Below are 19096 nucleotides of genomic sequence, written 5' to 3' on the forward strand. Positions count from 1 at the left end.
CGCGAGCGCCGCCCTCGCTGAGCCCCGTCCTCGCCCCGCGCTCCGCGCCAGACTCCGCCCCTGCTCGCCTCAAACTCCGCCCCTCGATCCCTCCCTGGCCCGCCCCCGCTGCGCCCCAAACTCCGCCCCTCGATACAACCCACGCTCCGCCCCAAGCCCCGCCTCTCGCTCCGCCCCAAGCCCCGCCTCTCGCTCCGCCCCAAGCCCCGCCTCTCGCTCCGCCCCAAACTCCGCCCCTCGCTCCGCCCCAAACTCGGCCTCTCGCTCCGCCCCCGCCCGCCCCTCACTGCCGCGCCCGCTCCGCTCTCGGCCGCTCCGCCGCTCCTCGGCAGCTTCTCACGCTCCAGCGCTTGGATGTTTCCCATAAACTTTGTTTTTAAAAAGTAAACATTAAAAAAACCAACAACATTATTCCCTGGGCTGTGCAGGACGGGGACAAGGGCGCGGCTGTGGCACGCACGGGGCACAGCGGGGACCCGACCCCGGGAGGCCCCTCAGCAGCAGCTCCGGGGGTGCAGCGCCCCCCGCCCTCAGCTCATGAACTGCGTGTAGCCCTCGGCCCCGGTGACGATGACGTCCATCCAGATGCGCATGGCCTCGGCCGACGGAGCCACCATGTAGTACAGGCGGTCGTGGGTCTTGACGCAGAACGTGAGCGCAGGGTTGGGGCTCTGGAGGAGAGGGGAGGGGTCAGCACCCCCAAAGGTGCTGCGCCCCCTGCGCTGTTCTGTCACCGGCACCCCAAGGTGCAGAGGCCACTGCAGCAGCGCCCCCACGCCGAGCTGGCGGTGCAGGGGACGCGGGAGCAGCGGCCATGCCAGAGGGGGCCAGTTCTCACCTTGGCTGCACTGCGGAGGTGGTCGTAGTAAACCTCCTCAATGGCTTGGAAGTAGATGACGCCCTTCAGCTTCGTCTCATGTTTATCTGCCCAAGAGAAGGAACTGGTGTCACCCACTGCACTGCGGGTGGTGGCACCTGGAGGGGGTGATGGCACCGGGAGGGGGCGATGGCACGGGGACTCACCCACGTAGTAGGAGAGGGTGCGCTTCATGCGGTCGAAGACAAACCAGCGCTTCTTCCAGGACTTGATCTTGCCGCCCATCTTGACCAGGTAGCCCTTGCACATCTTCTCCGTCAGGATGATGTGGTAGCAGGTGTCCACGCTGTGGCCCGAGGACTCGATGTGCAGACGCAGGTTGAAATCCTCCTTGCGGATGGGGAGGTAGCGCGTCAGGGGACGAGCCTGGGGAAGCAACACGGCCCTGCAGAGCCCGCCGGCAGCAGCAAGAGCTGTAACCCCTGCCGGCACACCAGCCAGGCTGGGACAGAGGACGCGGAGGGCAGCCCGCCCCGCACCTGTGAGAAGTGCTTCTCCCGCAGCTTGACCTCCTTCTCCACCAGCTTCTGCCGCCGCGCGGTCTCGTCCTGCAGCCGCCGCTCCAGCTGCTCCCGGCGCCGGCGCTCGTCCTCCAGCGCCTGCCGCCGCAGCTCCATCTCCCGCTCCTGCCGGCACGCATGGGCGTTCAGTCACGGGGAGGGGGACCCGCTCCCCAGCCGGGCCCGGTACCCCCGCTCACCCGGGACTCCATCAGCCGCGACTTCTCCGCGTGAGCCTCCTTCAGCATCTTCTCCATCTCCTCGATCTTGCCGGCCTCCATCCCGCTGGCGCTGCAAGATGCGGCAGCTGCCGTCCCCGTGGGAAGGACCGGGAGCCGGCGGCGTGGGTGGCAGAGCCGGGCTTACCTGGAGACGGTGTCGGGCGAGCAGGCGGAGGCGTTGCCAGTGGAGATGCTGGTGTCCATGCTGTCCGAGCTCTCCAGGCTGAGCGTGTCGTATGCGTGGTCCAGCTCCTCGGCGCGGGGCCCGGGGCCATGGGGCCGGTGGTGGTGCAGGATGGAGTGATGCACAAGCGGGGGGAAGGCGCCAGGGAAGGGGGGCTGCCCGTGCAGGGCTTCCCACTGCGACTGAGCCTCAGCGGCCGCTTTCTGCTTCAGCTCCGCCAGCCGCCGCTTCTGCTCCTCGATCACCTGCTGGCCTGCACCGCGGGGAGAAGGTGACGATGGCTGAGTGTGCCGCACTCCGAGCCGCACCGCGGCGGGCAAGGGGACGGCGCGGGCAGGAGATGACAGCACAGGCGCTGCTGAACCAGAGGGACGGTGGGTGCGGAGCGGAGAGCCCAGGCAGCCAAGGGGACACATGCACCAGGCTGGCAGGAGCGGGTTGGCAAAGCATCAGCAGGTTGGGGACACGCAGGGTTGTCCCCAAGCGGACGCTGAGCAGCCCTGGGGCCCTGGGCTGGTCGTGCCCCTCCTGTGCATGGCAGAGGTGCCAGCAAACAGCCATGCTGCTGCTGCAGGGCTGCCCAAGGCACGGCGACTGCCCCACGTCTCTACCTGGTAGATCCCCTGGCTGCGAGGGCTCCGCGGGGGGCGGCTCGGCTGGAGACGCCGTCGGGCGGAGGGGTCGGGGGGCAGAGAGGGGGGAAAAGCGAGAGACCGTGAGAAAGGCAGCGGGGGAAGCGCCTCCCAAACCCCAGCACCCGCGGGGCCGGGACCCGACTCACCCTTCTGCTGCAGGGCCAGCTGCCGCTTGGCCTCGATGTCCTGCAGCGTTGCCGCCAGGTTGCGGGGCAGGCTGCCCGCCGGGCTGGGGGGGCCCTGGGCAGGACGGCAGGTGGTCAGCCGCGGGGACAGGGGGCTGGTGCCGGGCTTTGGGCCCCCCGGCAGCTGTACCTTGGGCGAGGGGCTGCGCCCCAGCACGGAGAGGTTGAGTTGCGAGGACGAGGGGGTCCCGCTCTTCAGCCGAGGGCTCAGGGCACCGGCGTCACCCTCTGTTTTGGCACGATAGACCTGGGCACAGAGACGGGGAGGTGAGAGGGGCACCGGGGCATGCAAAAGCCCAGCTGGCTGGGTGGCTCAGCCGCAGTGGGTGAGCGTCCCTCCCTGGAGCCTGCCCTCGGCAGCGGCGCAGGCAGGAGGAGGCAGCGACAGGAGCATCCCCACGCTGCCCCGGCAGCGCCGAAGCCTGAGCCCCACAGCAGAGGGAGCCTGGGTTACCTGGAGGGGCCCGTGAGAGGAGTGAGCTTTAGCTGGGAGCGGAGGAGGGGAAGAAGAAGGAGAAACAGAGCAGGAGGAAGTCTCAAAGGCAGCCATGGCCTCCCGGTACCACTTCTCTAAGTCAAGAGCAGGGAGCCACACGGGCCCTCCCGGCAGCGGCTGCTCCGTCTGGAGAGAAATGCTGTGTGAGAGCGGAACGCGGCGAGACAGACAGACACACAGAGACGGAGAGGTGGGAGCATCCCTGCCCGCGCCTGGACCCCCCAAAAACAGGACCTGCAGGCCCCCTCGCTGCTCAGCAGGCTGGTAGAGCCGGTGGCAGTGCCACAGGGCACAGAGCCCGGTGCCGCGGGCTGGCTCAGGTGGGGCGCAGGCAGCGAAGTAGCGGGCAGGGAGTGAGGGGCTCACCCTGTCCCGTGCATCCCCGTCACCCCCGGAGATTGCAAGGCAAAGGGAGGGAGATGGAGCACGAACCTCTGCAGAGCCGGAGGGAGAAGAGAGAGATGGAGGAGGAGGAGGAAGAGCAGGAGTGGTGCAGACCGAGGATGAAGGAGCTGGAGGGGCACAGCCCGGCGGGGAAGCGGCAGAGGCGCGGAGGATGCCCGAGAGCTGCTCAACGGTCACGTACTGGGCAGAGAGAACCAGATTAAACCAGGAGAAGAGGCTCTGAGCAATGGCAAGCAGGCACAGGGGAATGAGCAGGTGGCTGTAGCCCCAAACGAGGGGATCACGTCCCAGGGAAGGGAGCCAGCTGGTGCTGGGCACTGGGTCAGGGTCTGCACCGTCCTCACCCAGGACTGGCAGTCAGGACTGAGTCCCACAGCAAAGGGCCACCCTCCCGCCCGCCTGGGGACCTGCTGCTGCCAACCCCAGAGGGCAAAGCCTGTCCGGAGCGGGCGAGAAGCGCTGCCTGGCAAGGAGACTGAGCAGCTCCGCTCCCCGCTCGGTGGCAGCCGGACAAAGGCCTGACCTGGGAGAGCTGCAAGCACCGGGACACAGGGGCGCTGTGGGGTCTGCAGCGTCCCCACGACCCACAGTGGCAAACCCGAGCACGCTCTGGAGCGGGTACCTCATCGGCTGCGGGAGGGACAGCAAGCAAGAAAGAGCGCTGAGCAGCAGCGGGGGCAGCGGCAGAAGCTTTAGCGTCCGGGCTGGGGCCGTACGCGCGGCGGCAGAACCTGAAAACGTCAGACAGCCTCATGTACTCCTAGAAACCCACGGCGGAGAAGGAGGAGAGTTAGAGCCATGCGCTGGCAGCGCGGACGGCAAAGCGGGAGCAAATCTCCCCGCGCGCATCCCCACCGCCTGCCCAGCCCTCCCCTGCCTGCAGCTGCCTCGCCGTGCAGCATCGCACCTTAGGCACAGCTTTGCCGGGCGCAGCCTGGGTGCGCAGGGCTGCAGCCTCCCCTGCCAAGGCCCCAGGAGCCCTCAGCCGCTCCCATCACCCCTGTCTTGGTGTCCCTGGCCACAGGCCCTCCGTGGTGCCACAGCACCAGATGGGGCGACTCGAGCTTAAAACCCACTTCCTCAGCTTTTCTGAACCAGGCACGCTAAAGCCAAGGATTTGCTCTTCTTCTGGGAAGCAGCACTAGCTGGACCCCAAAGGCTGCTGTCGGGAGGTGCCCAGGCAGCGGGAGAGCGGCGGGTGAGGGAGGCGCAGGGATGCTGCGCGGGGCTAAAGCTGCAGGTGGCAGCAGGAGGGCTCAGGAGAGCACCCGAAATCAGGCTCTGGTTGTTAATGAAGCAGCCGGAGAGCTAAGCGACACCGCAGCCGTGCCAGCCCGGCGCGCTGCTGTGGGTGCCCGGCGGCCCCAGCACGTGTTAGTCCCGGGAAGGGCTCAGCCACGGCAAGCGAGCGAGCTCGTGCAGTTAGTGCTGGTACCTCGTGTGCCGCGGGGAGCGAGCGGGCGGCAGAAGCGAAGGAGGAGGCGGCAGCGGCTGGCGGGGGGCTCAGGGGCTGCAATCCCTCCAACAGCTCGTAAGGCTCGGGGATGCAGAGGGTGTCCTGTTGGATGGGACGATCCCGTGGGCATGGTGGGCACAGGCAGCGAGTGGGCGGCACCACAGTCCCCAAGGGCATCGTGGCTCCGTCTCCCCGCTCAGAGCCGCAGGCAGGGCAGTGGGGTGACCCACTGGCACCTAAAAGCCTTTGGCCATCACCGGGAAGGAGCCCCCTGTGTTGGCACCAAGACAGCCGCTCACCTCTCTGAGAGCCGAGGACATTTTGGGGAAGCTCCTGCCGCCTGTGACGAGCTGGTATCGCCTCTCCAGGGACACGAGCTTCTCCTTCTCCTGAGTGAAGGGTAAGAGCAGAAGCATCTGATGGCCACTGGTACCCCACGGCCAGTCCCCCCAAAGCTCACCCTGTCAGCTCGATGCTGTCCCCTGCCTTGAGCACCCCTAGGCTGGGGACCATTGGGGACCCCCGGTCGCTGTGTTACCTTCTGCAGCAGCTGCAGGACGCCATTCCTCTCCCGGGCCAGGCGCTCAGTCTCCTGGGCACTCTGCAGCCGGATCTGGGCAACCTGGGCGTCCAGGGCGGCCACTCGCTCCTGGGGAGAGCGGCGGGATGAGCCAGCACCGGCAAGCCGCGGGGCTGAGCCGGAGCCACCGTCCCCCGTGCCCACCTTCCTGCGGGCGATGCTGCGCTGGCACTCGGCCCGGCCCTGCAGCAGCTGCTGCCCCCGCGCCTCCCGCTCCTCCTCCAGCCGGCTCTCTCGCTCCAGCTGCTGGAACTCCAGGTCCTCCAACAGCTTCGCCTCTGTCTCCAGCGCCTCCGCCTCCTGGGGACACACAGGGACATGGGGGAGCCACTGTCAACCTCTGCCCAGCTGGAGAAAGTGACAGAGCCACTGGGCACCGGCCAGGTCGGAGCCATCAGCCCCGCAGGACGAGGCGCTCGCCACGGCCGGGGGCTCCTCGGAGAACAGCAGCCCCTGCCGCACCACGTCCTGGCTGGCACCAGGCAGCAGAATCCCGCATGCCAGTGTCACCACCGACACACAGCCCCGCACCACTGAGCCGAGGGGCAGCTGAGCCCCCCGGGACGAGCGCCACGCCAGCATGCCATCGCACCGCCCTGCCACAGCAGCCGCTGCTCCTGTGGCACAGCGTGGCACCGCCGGCGTGGTGGCTACCACAGGCTACCACGCACCAGGACCACCCTGTCACCATCCCTGTCCATCGCACACCAGGATTACATGTATGGTGAACGCCGGGCAGGCGCCGGCCATGGCTCGGCTGCTACCGCAAAATACCAGATAATGGGAAAAAAATGCTGTAACATAAACCAAGGGCTCTGTGTACATAAACGCTCTCAGGAAATGGCTGGAAGCAGACGGAGCAGGAGCTGGGATCCCCCAGGCTCCCTCCGGGCACGGAGGCTGCACCCGCGCTCTGCCAAGCCGGCACCGCAGCGAGCTTACCGGGACAGCAGTGCCCGGCGCCAGCCCCCTCCAGCCCCGGTGCGAGGCTCCCGGAGCGGCCCCGGGCTAAGCTGGGGCGAGGGAGGTGGTCCCAGGGGTGGGGGGACACTGACCCTTCGCACCTGCTCCTGCAGCTGCTCCCGCAGTGACTCGGGGCACTGAGCGAGGTGGCTCTTCGACTCATGGTAAAGTGCCCGGAGCTGCTCGAGCTCCTTCCTTTCAGCATCAACCTTTGCCCTTTCCTGAATCGGGGGAGAATGACACCAAAAAAAGAAAAAGAAAAAGAAAGAGAGAGAAAACACACTTCTCAGAGCCACAGCACGCAGAAGCTGCAGAGTTAGAGAGGCTCAGCTGGAAAAAGAGACGGGAAGACTTGCAGGGAGGAGCGTCTGCAGAGGCGTCAAGAGAGCAGCAGCCATGGGGACCGGGTGTTAGAGGGTCCCAGCCCCCCCTCAGCCTCACCTTTCCATGCCAAAACCCCACTTATGGGCACCAAAACCACGGATGCTGATAGCACCACTAAAGTCATCCTGACCCTGCCAACGGCTGCACCACGTGCACCTTCTGAACCACCACTAATTAACTTTAACTGATGCTCCAGGGAGGGGCTGCGGGGTGCCCAGGGGCTCCTGGACAGGCGGAGGTGTCAGAGGTGGTGGCAGATGGCAGAGCAGGCACCGTTAGCGCAATTAGTGCAATTAGTGCTGGTTAGGAAAGCGGGTGGTTGTTTCAGCAGAGGCTGGAGGGGGCTGTCCCTGCGCTGCTCTCCTGCCTCTGCACCGGCTGCCCCTGCAAAGGGCTGGGAGACCAAAACCAGAACAAAACGCCCAACGCCACGCGGCACCGCTGGCAGGCACCGACAGCAGCTCTGCCGGCCGCGGGCAACCAAACGGCCTGGGCGCCTCCAGCCCAGGGATGCCGGCACCGCATCCCGGCGAGGGGCAGCATGGAGCCACAGCGGGACTGGCTGAACGGGGACACCGGCATCGGGCAGCGCAGAGCCGCATCCCAGCGGCCCGCCCAGGGCCGTGCCACGCTGCCCGTGAGGCTGCAGGATGGATGGCAACCGGCGGCTGGGAGGAACGTGCTGTGCACCCAGTGGCACAGCTGGCAGACCATGGCAACAACTGTACCAAAGACACGTCCAAGGGGAGGGTCCGAGACCCCAGTCCCTGCCCCAGGAGCCCTCCTCAGCCACTGGACCCAGTGAAACACACACAGCAGTTCCCCCGCAGCCACATGTGAGGATGCCCCAAGTTGCCACAAGCCACAGCCCCAGCGAGAGCTGGGAGAGGGGGCACCATGACCCCCAGCCCGGGGTGGGTGCCGCCCGCTGCAGGCAGCACTGCCCGGGAACACCCTGCGGCACAGACCGACCCTGCGTTCCCCGCTGGCGGAACGGACAGTGGCTGAAACGCACCAAAAGCATCAGCCCTGCCCTCCCCACACGGCTCTCTCTCCTGGGCAAACAGATGGACAGAGTCCCCCGCAACAAGAACCCAGGGGGACACTGCTCAATGCCACCACAGCGCCCAGGGACAGGGGAACACGTCCACAGAGGAACGCGGCGGTGTGGCCACTGCAGCACCGGGGAGGACACGGCGCTGCCGGCACGGGACTCACCTTGTCACGCTCCCGGCGGATGCTGGTGTCCAGGCTGCAGAGCTTCTCCTGCAGCTGCTGTGCTGCCTCCTGCTCCTGCCGCAGCCGCGCCGCCTCCACCTCCCGCTCGCCCTGCAGCAGCGCCCGCTCCAGCTCCGCCTGCCCAGCACGGCTGCATCAGGACGCTGCCCCGGCCCCGATGGCAGTGAGCGTGGAGGACATGTCAGGACACCCGGTCGTCTCACCTCTCGCGACGTCTCCTGCAGCTGCTGCTCCAGCTCCTTGAGGCGGCTCTTGAGCTGGTCCAGGCGGCACAGCACGCCGGCCCGCTCCCCCTCCAGCTGCTGCGCCTCCTTGGCGCGGGGCCCCGCCAGCTCCTCGTGCTGCAGAGAGGGCAGGTGGGCACGGCATGGCACGGCACAGCACAGTGCAGCACTGCATGGCGCGGCACAGCATGGCATGGCACAGCACAGTGCAGCATGGCGCGGCACAGCACAGTGCGGCACGGCGTAGTGCAGCTGCCTGCTCACCTCGTGGTGGGTGCTCTCGGTGCTGCTGCACTCCTCCTTCAGGTTCTCCTCATCCGACCGCTCCAGGCTCTCCCTCTGCCGCAGGACGACAGGCTCCTCGGCAGCACGGCCCAGCGCCACGGCACCGCGGGGTGCCCGCCAGCCAGCATCCGCAGCCAGGAGCTGGTGCACGTCGGCTGGTTCAGTACCATCCGTCTTGGTGTACTCGGCACAGAGGTTCAGGATGGTCTCCAGGCGCTGCCGCTCCTGCGGGGAAGAACAATCAGCGTGGTGTCCATCCCAGCACATGCCGCTGCCAGAGCGTGCCGATGGCAGATGCGGGGTCGCTCTGTGCCCCGCCTGCACGCTGGAACAGGCTGGGGACATCGCAAACCCCGGTGCAGTCGCCCTGACCCCGTGCCGGGAGCTGGAGACGGGCTAATTACAGGCAGCAGTGGTGGCTGCCGCGCGTCTCCGCTATTTCCAGGCAGTGACTCAGGCTGCTCGCGCCGGGCGTGAGTCAGGGCTGAGCAAACAGCCCCACGGCGCAGCCCCCCCGCACCGGCAGATGCACGGGGCAAACCCCACCCTGGCAGCTGCCGCCGCTATAAAAACTCCATCCGCCCTAAATATAGACACGATGCCCACAAAGCCACCACGCTGTCGTGGCCCTGGACACAATGTGGATGGTTTTGCAAAGCCAGAGGCACCGCGATTTCAGCCCGCAGAGCCGTGCTGACCCCGTGGGCCCCTGGCTGCCGGGGGCTCCGAGTCCCCCGGGAGCCGCCATGGACCCACAGCCGCTCCCAGCCGTAATCCCCCTGGATAAGCCGGCAGCCTGGCAACTGCTGCAAATCCCTGAGAGGCAAGAGCTGGGGTTTAAAGTAGCAAAAGCCGAAAGGCATTTGCTCAGAGGCTGCCCTACATTCAAACCCAGCCCCATGTGCCCCCCGTGTCCCCCAGGCTCACCAGCCGCTCCATCTCCTGCTCCCGCACCCGCTCCTGCCGCTGCCGCCGGTGATACTCCAGCAGCTCGTCCTCGTTGTCGCTGATCTCGGTGATGCTGTTCTTGCGCTCCCGCAGCCCCACTGGCGGCTGGGGGTCCCCAAGGGGCTTCCTGGGGGTGCGAGGGCTCTGCCGGGGTGACGGCACCACCGGGGAGCCCAGCCCGTACGCTGGGCTCAGGCAAGTGCCGAAGCTGGGGCGGCGCGGGGCGGCCTCTGCCAGCAGCGAGGGCAAGGGGCTCCCTGCGCCCCGCTGCTCCTCCGGGCCCTTGCGCCGGGCGCGGGGGCTGCCAGGCACCTCCCTGCCCAGCCGGGGCTGTGGGGAGGGGGCGTCGGGGGCTGCCCGGGGGCTGCCGGCCCGGCGTGACAGCAAGGGGCTCAGAGGGGGCAGCTCCCGCATGCTGTCCACGTTCCGCCGGGCTGCCCGCGGGCTCTCGGGGGGCTGCAGCCGCGTCTCCGCAACCACCCTGCCGAGGGGCTGCCGGCTGGGGGCCGGGGGGTCCCGCGGCTCACGGAAAGGGCTGGGGGGTCGCTCCTGCAGGGCTGCCCGTGGCCGCGGGGCTGGACGGGGGGTCAGCCGGGGGCTGCCGGCGCGCTGGTCCCTGGGCCAGGACTCGCCGGGACCCCCGCCAGGCGTGGGGGGTGGGCACTGGGGGGGCGGCTGCACAGCGTGGTTGTAGCTGGAGGAGCGCAGCGGGACGAGGGGTGGCACGGCCGGGCCCTGCTCCTGGCTGCTGGGCGAGGGGCTGGTGTAGCCACCGCTGCTGGCCGGGGAGGACAGCGGGGAGAAGGGTGGGGAGGTGTTCTCATAGCTGGAGCCCCCCGAGGCAGCCCCGGGGCTGGGCGGGGGGGACAGGAGGCAGTGGCCGCCGCCGTTTAGCACGGGGGACATTGGGGACCGTCCACAGGCAAGTGGCTTCTTGCCGCCAGGGGACGGCGGCTCCTCCAGCACCAGCGAGTCCATGATGTCCTGCAGGTCCTTCTCGATGGAGCTGACCAGAGAGCTGTGGCTGGGGTGCCCGCACTCTGGACGTTGGCGGCCACCATTCACCAGCATCTCGGGCTCTATGGGGTGACACAGGAACAGGCATCAGCGCAACGGAACCCCCCGAGCCCCTGCCCAGGCTGGGGTTCCCCGGAGCAGCCCGGCATCACCGCTCCGCACAGCCGGCACCGCTCAGAACACCGCTTCCCCTACCCCGAGCTGCTGCGCTGGCTGTGGCCGCGGTGCTGGGCCAGGGAGGAGCCGGCATCCCACTGGCCCCATCACCAGGGAGACAGAAACCTGATCGCACAGCCCCACCGCCTGCTCCGCCATCCCTGCTCCGCCATCCCTGCTCCGCCATCCCTGCGCTGCCGGCAGCTCCCGGCCCTGCTCCCCGGGGAGCAGCTGCCAGCACCCACCGCTGCTCTCCGGCATGCTCCGGCACCCCAGCCACAACCAAAACCACCGAGCACAGACCCGTGGTGCATCCAGACCCACCACCATGTTGCCCACAGCCTCCCCGCGCTGGGGTGCCCTGCCCTGCCGGCGCAGCACCGATGTGCCTGTCACTCAGGCACAGGGAGCAGCTAATAGCGGCAGGCGCGGAGCCCGGCCAGGACGGCGTGCCACCCAGGCTGCGTCACCCCTGGCACCCAGCGGCTCCCCTGCAGCAGCCAGCAGCGCCCGGGGAGATGTGCCACAGCCCTGCCCGTGCCATCCCACACAGTCCCGCGGGCAGCGGCTGCGGGATGCTCCACAGCTGCAGGATGCTCCGCGGCCACGGCACCTCCCCGCGTCCCTCCTCCTGTCCCCCAGCTGCAGGCACGCTGCCTTCCTGGCACACACATGGCGTGAGGAGGCTGCCAAGCTCCCCTCCCAGTGCCAGGGTGTGCCAGCCGGGGCAGGGAGGAGGGCTGCGAGCGCGGGGAGCGCTGCCGGGGTGCGCACATTCCCGGGAGCGCTGCTGGACCTTGGTGCAGGCGCTCGTCCCGCAGCCCCGCAGACAGGCAGACACAGCGAGATAAGCAGCTGGTGCAATGGAGGATTGCGGTGGAGCAAATGGCCTTCACAGCCTCGGCGCGGCCACCCCGGCACGTAAACACCCACTCCAAGGCAGCGGGGGGGCCCTGCACACCCTGCATCCTCAGCACAGCCCAACACGCAATGGTTCTGCCACAGCAGAGACGAGAGCCGCGCCTTGCCACCCTCGCAATTACCCTTTTCCGTGGCAATGTTAATCATTAACAAACACCGGCGCAGCTGCTGTGCCAATCCAACGGCCAGCACAACCGCACCAGGCGTGAGCCCCGCTCCGGAGCGCAGGACGGGGCTGAGAGAGCATCGCGCTGGGTGTCTGGTGGCACGGGGCAGGGAGTGCCCTGGTGTCCCCACCTGGGACGACGGACGGTCACCTACTTGCTGGCAGCCCGTAGAGAGCCGCCGGGCTCCTGTCCCCCGCCGGGATCATGCTCTTCATCCACTTGGCCTCGGCAGGGTGGTTGAAGCGCAGGAAGGTGGCCTGGCCCAGGCAGATGGTGCACCCTGGGGACAGAGGAGGGGACAAGGCTCAGCCATGCCAGGAGGCAGGAGCTGGTGCCGGCGGCCGGGCCCAGCCCCACGACGCGTCCCGGGAAGGGAAGCGGGCTCCTGCCGTCAGCAGAGGCTTAGGGGGAGCCTGAAATCCAGGTCAGCCCCCGGCAGCACATCGCGGGCGCAGGCACAGCTGGGGACCCCGGCGGGGGCCGTGCTGCCGCGGGGGAGCTGGCGGTGCTCCAGGTCCGGCGTGGCTGCCAGCTGCAGACAAGACAGCTCCTATCCCCGGCCGCGAAATTCCTTTTCTTGGCCCAAAGCAGCAGCCCTCACAGGGGAAGGCTGCTGGGCGGCCACCAGGGAGGAAGGTGGCTGGGGAAGGGCAGCAGGGCTGCGCGGTGCCGGGGGCCGCGGTGGCGGGAGCTGGGAGGCTCGGTGCTGCAGGCACACCCCGCTGGGAGCGCCTGCCAGGGCCCCGGGAGAGGCTCGCGCTGCACCCACAGCCACAGCCCAAAATCCCTCACCGGAGGGAACACATTTTTGGAGCACGCAGCAGCCCAGGGGGTGGCAAAGCGAGCGAGGCCGTGCAGATGAAAACCGTTTCACCGGGATCCGGCTGCCTTGTCCGAGTGCTGGGGAGGGAAGGAGTTGAGTTGTGTTCTCCAACCAGAGCTAACACAGCACCCCAGCGTGACAAGAGCATCACGCCTGCCCGGCAGCTATGGCAGCGGCTCCTCCACCCCAGCAATGGCTCCTCCGCTCTGGGCATCACTGGTCTGCCCCATCCCCACGTGCCAGCACCGGCCCCAGGAGCCGCGCATCACCCGGCAAACCGGGGACCCCCACCCCTCAGCCCGCGGCTCGTCCGGCTGTGGCCGCGCACCGACGCCGTCCCCGCCCCGGGGGGCCCCGCCCGCCCTGCCGCAGCCCCCGGCTCTCCCCCGCACCGCGGGAGCAGCGGGACCCCGCGGCCGGTCACGGCGGAGCCGTCGCGCCCCTTCTCCGGCGGCCACGTGGCTCCATTGTCCCCCGCGGGGCAGCGCCCACGCGGGTGGGTCCCGGTGCCGCTCCCGGGCAGGGGCCGGCGCGGGGCGGCTGCAGCGCGGCCGCCGGGGGCAAAGCGGCTTCGCGACCCGCGGGGGCACGGGGAGCGCCCCCCGCCCAGCCCTGACACGCGTGGCCCCCCCGGCCCCGCCGCACTCACCGAACCGCCGCCGCCGCCCGGGCAGCGCCGCGATCCGCCCCCGGGGAGGGGCGGCGGGCGGGGCCGGGGGGGCCGGGCCTCAGCCAGCCCCGCCGCCCGGCCGGAGGGTCCTCCCGGGTACCGGGGCCGAGCCGGGTCAGGGGACCGGCCGGGGAGGGGCACAGGAGGGTCCGAGCCCCTCCGGTCACACGAGCACAGCGGCGGGTCCCCAGTAACGCTGCCCGGGACAGCCACGCTGTTTTCTCCCGCTCCCAGCCCCGGCTCAGCATCTCTGCTGCTCGGGAACGGGGTGCGATGGCGAGGACCAAGCCCTGCCCCGCCGGAGCTGCTCCCCTCCTTCCCATCCCACGCGTGGCACAGCCCCCACGCACACGGCAACGCCAGTTCCCAGGCAGTGCCAGTGTCCAGAACATCCCCAGACCAGGACAAAGAGGCAGGAGCATCCCAGAGGGAACTTGCAATTGAGGAGGCAAACACCCCAATACCCAACAGACGACCCCGCTTGCCAACGCCAGGTCCTGCACCGGAGGAGACCGGACTGTCCTTACCTTGGGTGAGGCGCATGGGCCGCCGCAGCGGCACGCCGTCGATGGCGCAGGCGTTGCCGCAGGGGTGCAGGGTGAGCGTCCCCTGCACGTTCTCAATGAAGCAGTGCTGGGGCTGCAGCCCGGGGCCCTGCAGGACGATGTCCCTTGCAGCCGTGCCAATGGTGGTCCTCCCTGCCAGCAGAGACAGCGGCTCAGCGTCCCCGCTGCCACCACCGCCGTGCCTGCGGGGACCAGCACTCACCTTCCTCCAGAGGCAGGAGCGTGATGGCCGTGCTGAGGCGGCCGCTGCCCAGGCTCACCAAGTGCGGCTTCTCTGTCTGCACCTTCAGCCCCTTGCCCGTGTCGATCAGGTCCAGGGGGCTGTTCTGCAGGAGGAGAGGAGGGGTGCTCAGGGATGCTCACAGCTCCCGTGGCTGCAGCCCCCGCTCCCCTGCGCTGCCCACCCAGCCGCGCACCCGAGCTGCTCCAAAACAGCACAGCCTGGCAGCAGGACACAGGAGCTGAGGGCTCCGCCTGCCCGTGCCGCCAGCTCCAGGGATCAGAGGTGACACTGCAGGAGCGAGAGTAGATCCCCGGAGCCTTGGGCTGCACCTAAGAGGATCCGAGCTGCCAGCCACTTAGCGCAATTGGCTTTGCCACCGATCCCGTAACGGGATTGGGGTGAGGAAGCTGTGGAGGATTAGGGCTCCCATCCGGCTGCCCGGGCTCCCGCAGGGTCTCCTGCAGGGCAGAGGTCCCGTGGCGCTGTGCACTCACCTGGATGATGGTCTGGACTCTGCGGGTCGGGCTGGCGGGGGTCCTGCTGGGTGCCTCCATGGTACCAGCTTGGGGACGCCGGGTGCTCTCAGGCACAGGCTGCTGCCGGCAGAGATGGAGGAGGTCGGCCCAGGGCACAGCTCTGCCGTATTCCTCTCGCACAGCCCTGCTGGCAGCCTGAGCCCCATGAACCCTGCCCCACCCCAAAACAGGGCTCGCCAGCAAGACGATTCCCCTCCTGAGCTCCCATCTGCAGTCCTGCAGCACGTGCCCGAAGCCGGTGAGCATCCCTGCCCAGTGAGGCCCGCACCCCCGTTTGCCGTGGGAAACCCATGTGCATGCCAAGCATCAGCACAGGACACAGTAACCAGGAGCCAGCAGGCTGGCTCGGATTTGGGGAGCTGATGTAGGAAACACACACCCTAAATGCCAAGAATGAAGGGCAGCGGGACCCCGATGGCTGCTGGTGGACAAGGACACGTGAATACAGCATCCAGCTGTCCCCAGCAACGTCTGCCTGCCCGTGCACAGGCTTGTGGCACACCCTGGCACCGCCACATGTGCCCATTCTAGGCACTCACCTTTGCTGCTGTGCAGCCTGGCAGCAGCACCTGGGGTGCGTGAGCCCGGCTGAGCACAGCACAGCCCTGCCCGCGCCCTGCCCGCGCCCTGCCCGCGCCCTGCCCGCGCCCTGCCTGCGCCCTGCCCGCGCCCATGCCAGCTGCTGCCCGCCGGAGCAGCCACCCACTGCCATTCTCTGCCCGGGCAGGCGGCACCGCAGGCAGGAACAATTTCCGTCGCTCGGTGCTCACGCCACTGTGGCAGCACGGGATACTCCGGGGTTACTAAATTTACCATCTGCTGCTCCCCGTGTCCCTCCCTTCCTCTCCGGCCTGGCCAAGCACGGCTTAACCCTTCCTGGGCGGGCTGGGGCAGCCCAGCTGGGCAGTGCTCCCACCCCCAGCACAGACCTGGGCCCCGGGGCAGCCAGGGGCACCAGGAGGAGCCCAGCTTGGCTCCCGGCAGGATCACCCGCTGTCCCGGCGCCGCGCGGGGGGCAGGACGCCCCGGCTCGGGCAGCGCCAGGCCCAGCTGCGGGGGCGAGCAGGCGGCTGTTACACATCGTGGAAAAAATGAAATGCTGGAAAACACCAGGCGTGGGATCCTGGGCTGGGACAGAGCCTGGACGGCTCCGTGCAACGCCGGGGCCAGCTGCCCCCCAGCGAGGGCTCCGTGGGGACCACGGTCACCCCACATGACATGGGCACAGCTCAGCTGGGGCAGGGGGAAGCAGAGATGCCATGGCCTGGGAGCAGCTCCCCGGTGCCCCCAGGTGCCAAGGCAGGACCCCCGCTTTCCCTTACCTGACAGCCCGTCCTGGCCCGGGCACCCAGCGGGCCCCTCCGCGGCAGCACACCCATGTCCCTGGGGCGCAGGGGGCCTGCGTGTCCCAGCATCAGGAGACCCCAGAGCCTGTCCCAGCCCCTGCACCCAGGCGCCAACACAATGTCCCGGAAGGAGGAAAAGCCAGGAGGGGCCGGGCTGCTCCATCGGAAGGGAGCGGGGCCAGGGTGGGATCCTGCAGCGCCGTTAACCCCTTCCCAGTGCGGTCACGCTGGTGGGGCACGGTGAGCACCATGGGGGACCCCCAGCCCCGCAGCTGGGGGGATCATCCCTGTTCCTGCCCCTCTGCTGCTGCCCAAACTGGCTGCGTTCCGCATCCCTCGCCTGCCCACGAGCTGGAGGGGACCCTGGCAGCCGGTGGCTCCCCACACTCACCCCGCAGCCCCCAGCATCACCCATCAGAGCCCCTCACCTGGCTCCTCGCTGCACAGGGGACGCCCGCCATTGCCCAGCCCGTCCCGGGGTGCAGCCCCTCTCCCGCCGGCTCTGTCGGAGGAATGCGGGGCGGGAGCGCGGCTGCCCCGGCCGGCGCCCCAGCGCCGCGGCGGACAAGGCGGCCTTTCTTCTCCTGCTGCCTGCAGAACGCGCCGCTTGTTCCCGCCGTGGGAAGCGGCGAAGGCAGCAAATGCCAAGGGGTCGGGCTTGGTTACCGCCAAACAGCCCCTGGCCCCCGCGGGGCTGCCCACTCGGCTCCCGCCTCCCGCAGGACAAAAGCCCCTTTCTTCTCCCAGCATGGGCAAAGGCCTCACCTGGGAGGATGCTCAGCCCTGTCACCACGGGGCCCCGCCAGCGCCGGGCGGGTTGTACACGGACGCGCTGCCCCACCACAGCCCGGGGAGCCCCAGCACCCCCGCCTGCCCGCAGCCCCCTTGGGCAGGGCTGCTTGGGGCTCTGCCCCTGACCGACCTGCCGCTGCCCACTGAGACCCGGGCACGGCGCAGCCTCACACCCACCCGCGCGGCCGGTGCCAGCAGCCAGGCCCCTGAGCCACCATGTGCCACCAGAGCACAACCAGAGCAGAGCCAGCCCATGCTCATGAATGGCTGTGCCGATGCACCGGAGCACAGCCCGGCACACCACGCCATGCACTCCCCGCGGTGCCAGTCGTGCCAGCGATACAAGGGGACAGGACACAGCATCCCGCAGCACAGCCTTTCCTCCCACCCATGCATCGGTGAGTCACGGGGGGAAGACAGAGCAGCCAAACTAACGGGTTCACACCACGCAGCACTGCAGCCTCCGTCCAACTTGGCTGCCTGCTCGCTCCCCATCTGCAAACACACTTAGGACGTGCTTACCCCTTCCCACACCCTCTGCCCCGGTAAACAACCGGCCCTTCCGCCGACAGCTGGGAACGGGGAGCCCGCCGGGGAGCAGAGCCTGTTCCTGGCTGCTGCTCCATGCCGAGCAGGGGAGACCTCGCTGGCCCCCGCCCACCCAGGGAAGGGGCAGTGGGGGCTGCACCGCGGTTGCTGGGGTGACACAGCACGCCTGGCAATAACATCACCGTAAATGAGCTGCCAGACAGCTCCGGCGGGAGCCGAGGAATCCCAGCCGCACCCGCTGATCTCAGCGCTCCCGCGCCGCGCACAGCTGCGCAACGGCCGAGGCCCCGCCAGCATCGCGCCTCAGGCTCTCTGCGCGCTGGGGACACCCACCGCGGGCTCGGGCCGAGGAGAGCGCACAGCCTGGCTTTCCTGCACCCGATGGTCCCCGAGATGAGCCAGCTCTGAGGGCCAGTGACACCGCACTTGGTCACAACCGCTGCCAGAAGTCAAACACCAAGCCCAGCATCAGCACGTGCCTCCGGCCACCGCAACAAGGACAGAGGAACCACCGCCACTGAGCTCTGGGACCCCTCACGGTGTCGCACAGTAGAGACTTGTTCCTCAAAGCCGCCTTGTAGTAAACGATGGTTTCTCGTTTGCAGGCCAGACGCTCAGCTCAGTGGGGAGCAAGCGCAGCTCCTCACTAATGACAGCTCAGGGACCATGGCATGGGACGGGTTTGGTGGGTCCCAGATCTGGCCCTTGGCACAAACCCATTGCCCAGCCCTACGTTCACTGGGAGAAGGGCACGGGGGAAACCTCCTCTCCCAAAAATGGGCATCGCTCTCTCCATTCTGGTGTCCGGCCGCCAGCAAGTGCCACCTTGTCACGCAAACCTGTGGCTCCATCACCCAGCCCACGCAGCCCCACGCACGACAACACACGGCATCACGCCCCAAACCCAAGCATGCCAGGAGCTGCCCAAAAAGCACCTGGGCAGCGCTGCCCTGTGCTGGACTCGGCGCTGCCCGCGGCGCTCGGCGGGGACGCGTCCCGTGTCCCGCTGCGGCCCCTGCCAGCGCGCAGGGAGCGCTGGGGGCTCGCGGGCAGCCAGCGGCCCTTCGGCGCAGCAGCTGGACACCGTCTGGGGCCGCCAAATTCCTTGGGCTTCCTGGCAGCAGCTGAAGGGGCCATGGCGAGAGCACGTCAGGAAGCTGGAGTAAACAAGGTCGTGCTGCAGAGCGGGGTCCGGCCAGGCCAGTGCCGTTCCCAAGCTCCCCGGGAGGCGTCGGGGAGGGCTGGGGCAGCCAGGGCCGGGCGCCGCGTCCCCCGCCACCACCCACACTCCACAGTGGGATCTGGGGACAGGAGAGCTTTGTCCAGCCACCCACGCGGGGCCAGCGGCTCGCGGGGCTCCCATGCCAACAAACTCCCCCCGGCTGCAGCTGCCGGCGTCCCCATGCACCCCAAAGCACCGGGCAAGGCGGTTCCGCAGCTGACGGGGTTTTCCTGCTGTCCCACCCGGGAGCAAGGACCCCCCACTCACCGCTCCGAGGAGCCCCCTCCCCACGCCCCGGCCATTCCCGCTGCGCTGCTGGGACACGAGTGGGTCCCGCCGCCCCGGTGCTCGGTGTCCCCGGTGCCCCCAGCCCATCCCCACTCACCTCCGCTCCTGCAGCCCCGTCCCGGCTCCGCTGCCCCAGCCGTCCCGCCCCGGTGCCGGCCCCGTCCCGTCCCGCCCCGCCGGCCCGGGGGCGGGGGGACGGACCGACCGGCCCCTGCACAGCCCCGGAGCCTCAGCCAGG

The 19096-nt window shown here is 68.9% G+C and overlaps 1 protein-coding gene across 28 annotated transcripts; it reads right to left on the reverse strand.

Moving 5' to 3' along the window:
- Window positions 1-350: 350 nt before the first annotated feature.
- Window positions 351-19062, reverse strand: PHLDB1 (pleckstrin homology like domain family B member 1). Of its 28 annotated transcripts, none has more exons than XM_065040063.1 (26): window positions 18956-19053; window positions 18284-18505; window positions 14620-14721; window positions 14105-14228; window positions 13864-14034; window positions 11998-12123; window positions 9562-10661; window positions 8614-8859; window positions 8329-8466; window positions 8105-8242; window positions 6595-6723; window positions 5684-5839; window positions 5498-5608; window positions 5259-5348; window positions 4939-5061; window positions 4126-4263; window positions 3531-3683; window positions 3057-3224; window positions 2564-2849; window positions 2394-2438; window positions 1744-2035; window positions 1578-1668; window positions 1357-1503; window positions 1024-1243; window positions 839-924; window positions 351-671 (listed from the first exon to the last, which is right to left on the reverse strand). In XM_065040063.1, exons 3-26 carry the CDS (start codon window positions 14677-14679, stop codon window positions 531-533), a joined length of 4479 nt encoding a protein of 1492 aa, XP_064896135.1. In that variant the 5' UTR covers window positions 14680-14721; window positions 18284-18505; window positions 18956-19053; the 3' UTR covers window positions 351-530. The 28 variants fall into 28 exon arrangements, with proteins under 28 accessions (XP_064896135.1, XP_064896112.1, XP_064896126.1 ...); XM_065040040.1 differs by lacking the exons at window positions 18284-18505; window positions 18956-19053 and adding an exon at window positions 17322-18237 and having other exon boundaries at window positions 2564-2657; window positions 2733-2849; XM_065040054.1 differs by lacking the exons at window positions 18284-18505; window positions 18956-19053 and adding an exon at window positions 15984-16403 and having other exon boundaries at window positions 2564-2657; window positions 2733-2849; window positions 14620-14718.
- Between the last annotated feature and the right edge of the window lie 34 nt (window positions 19063-19096).

Source organism: Columba livia, chromosome 24 (genome assembly GCF_036013475.1).
Source record: "Columba livia isolate bColLiv1 breed racing homer chromosome 24, bColLiv1.pat.W.v2, whole genome shotgun sequence".
NCBI lineage: Eukaryota > Metazoa > Chordata > Aves > Columbiformes > Columbidae > Columba > Columba livia.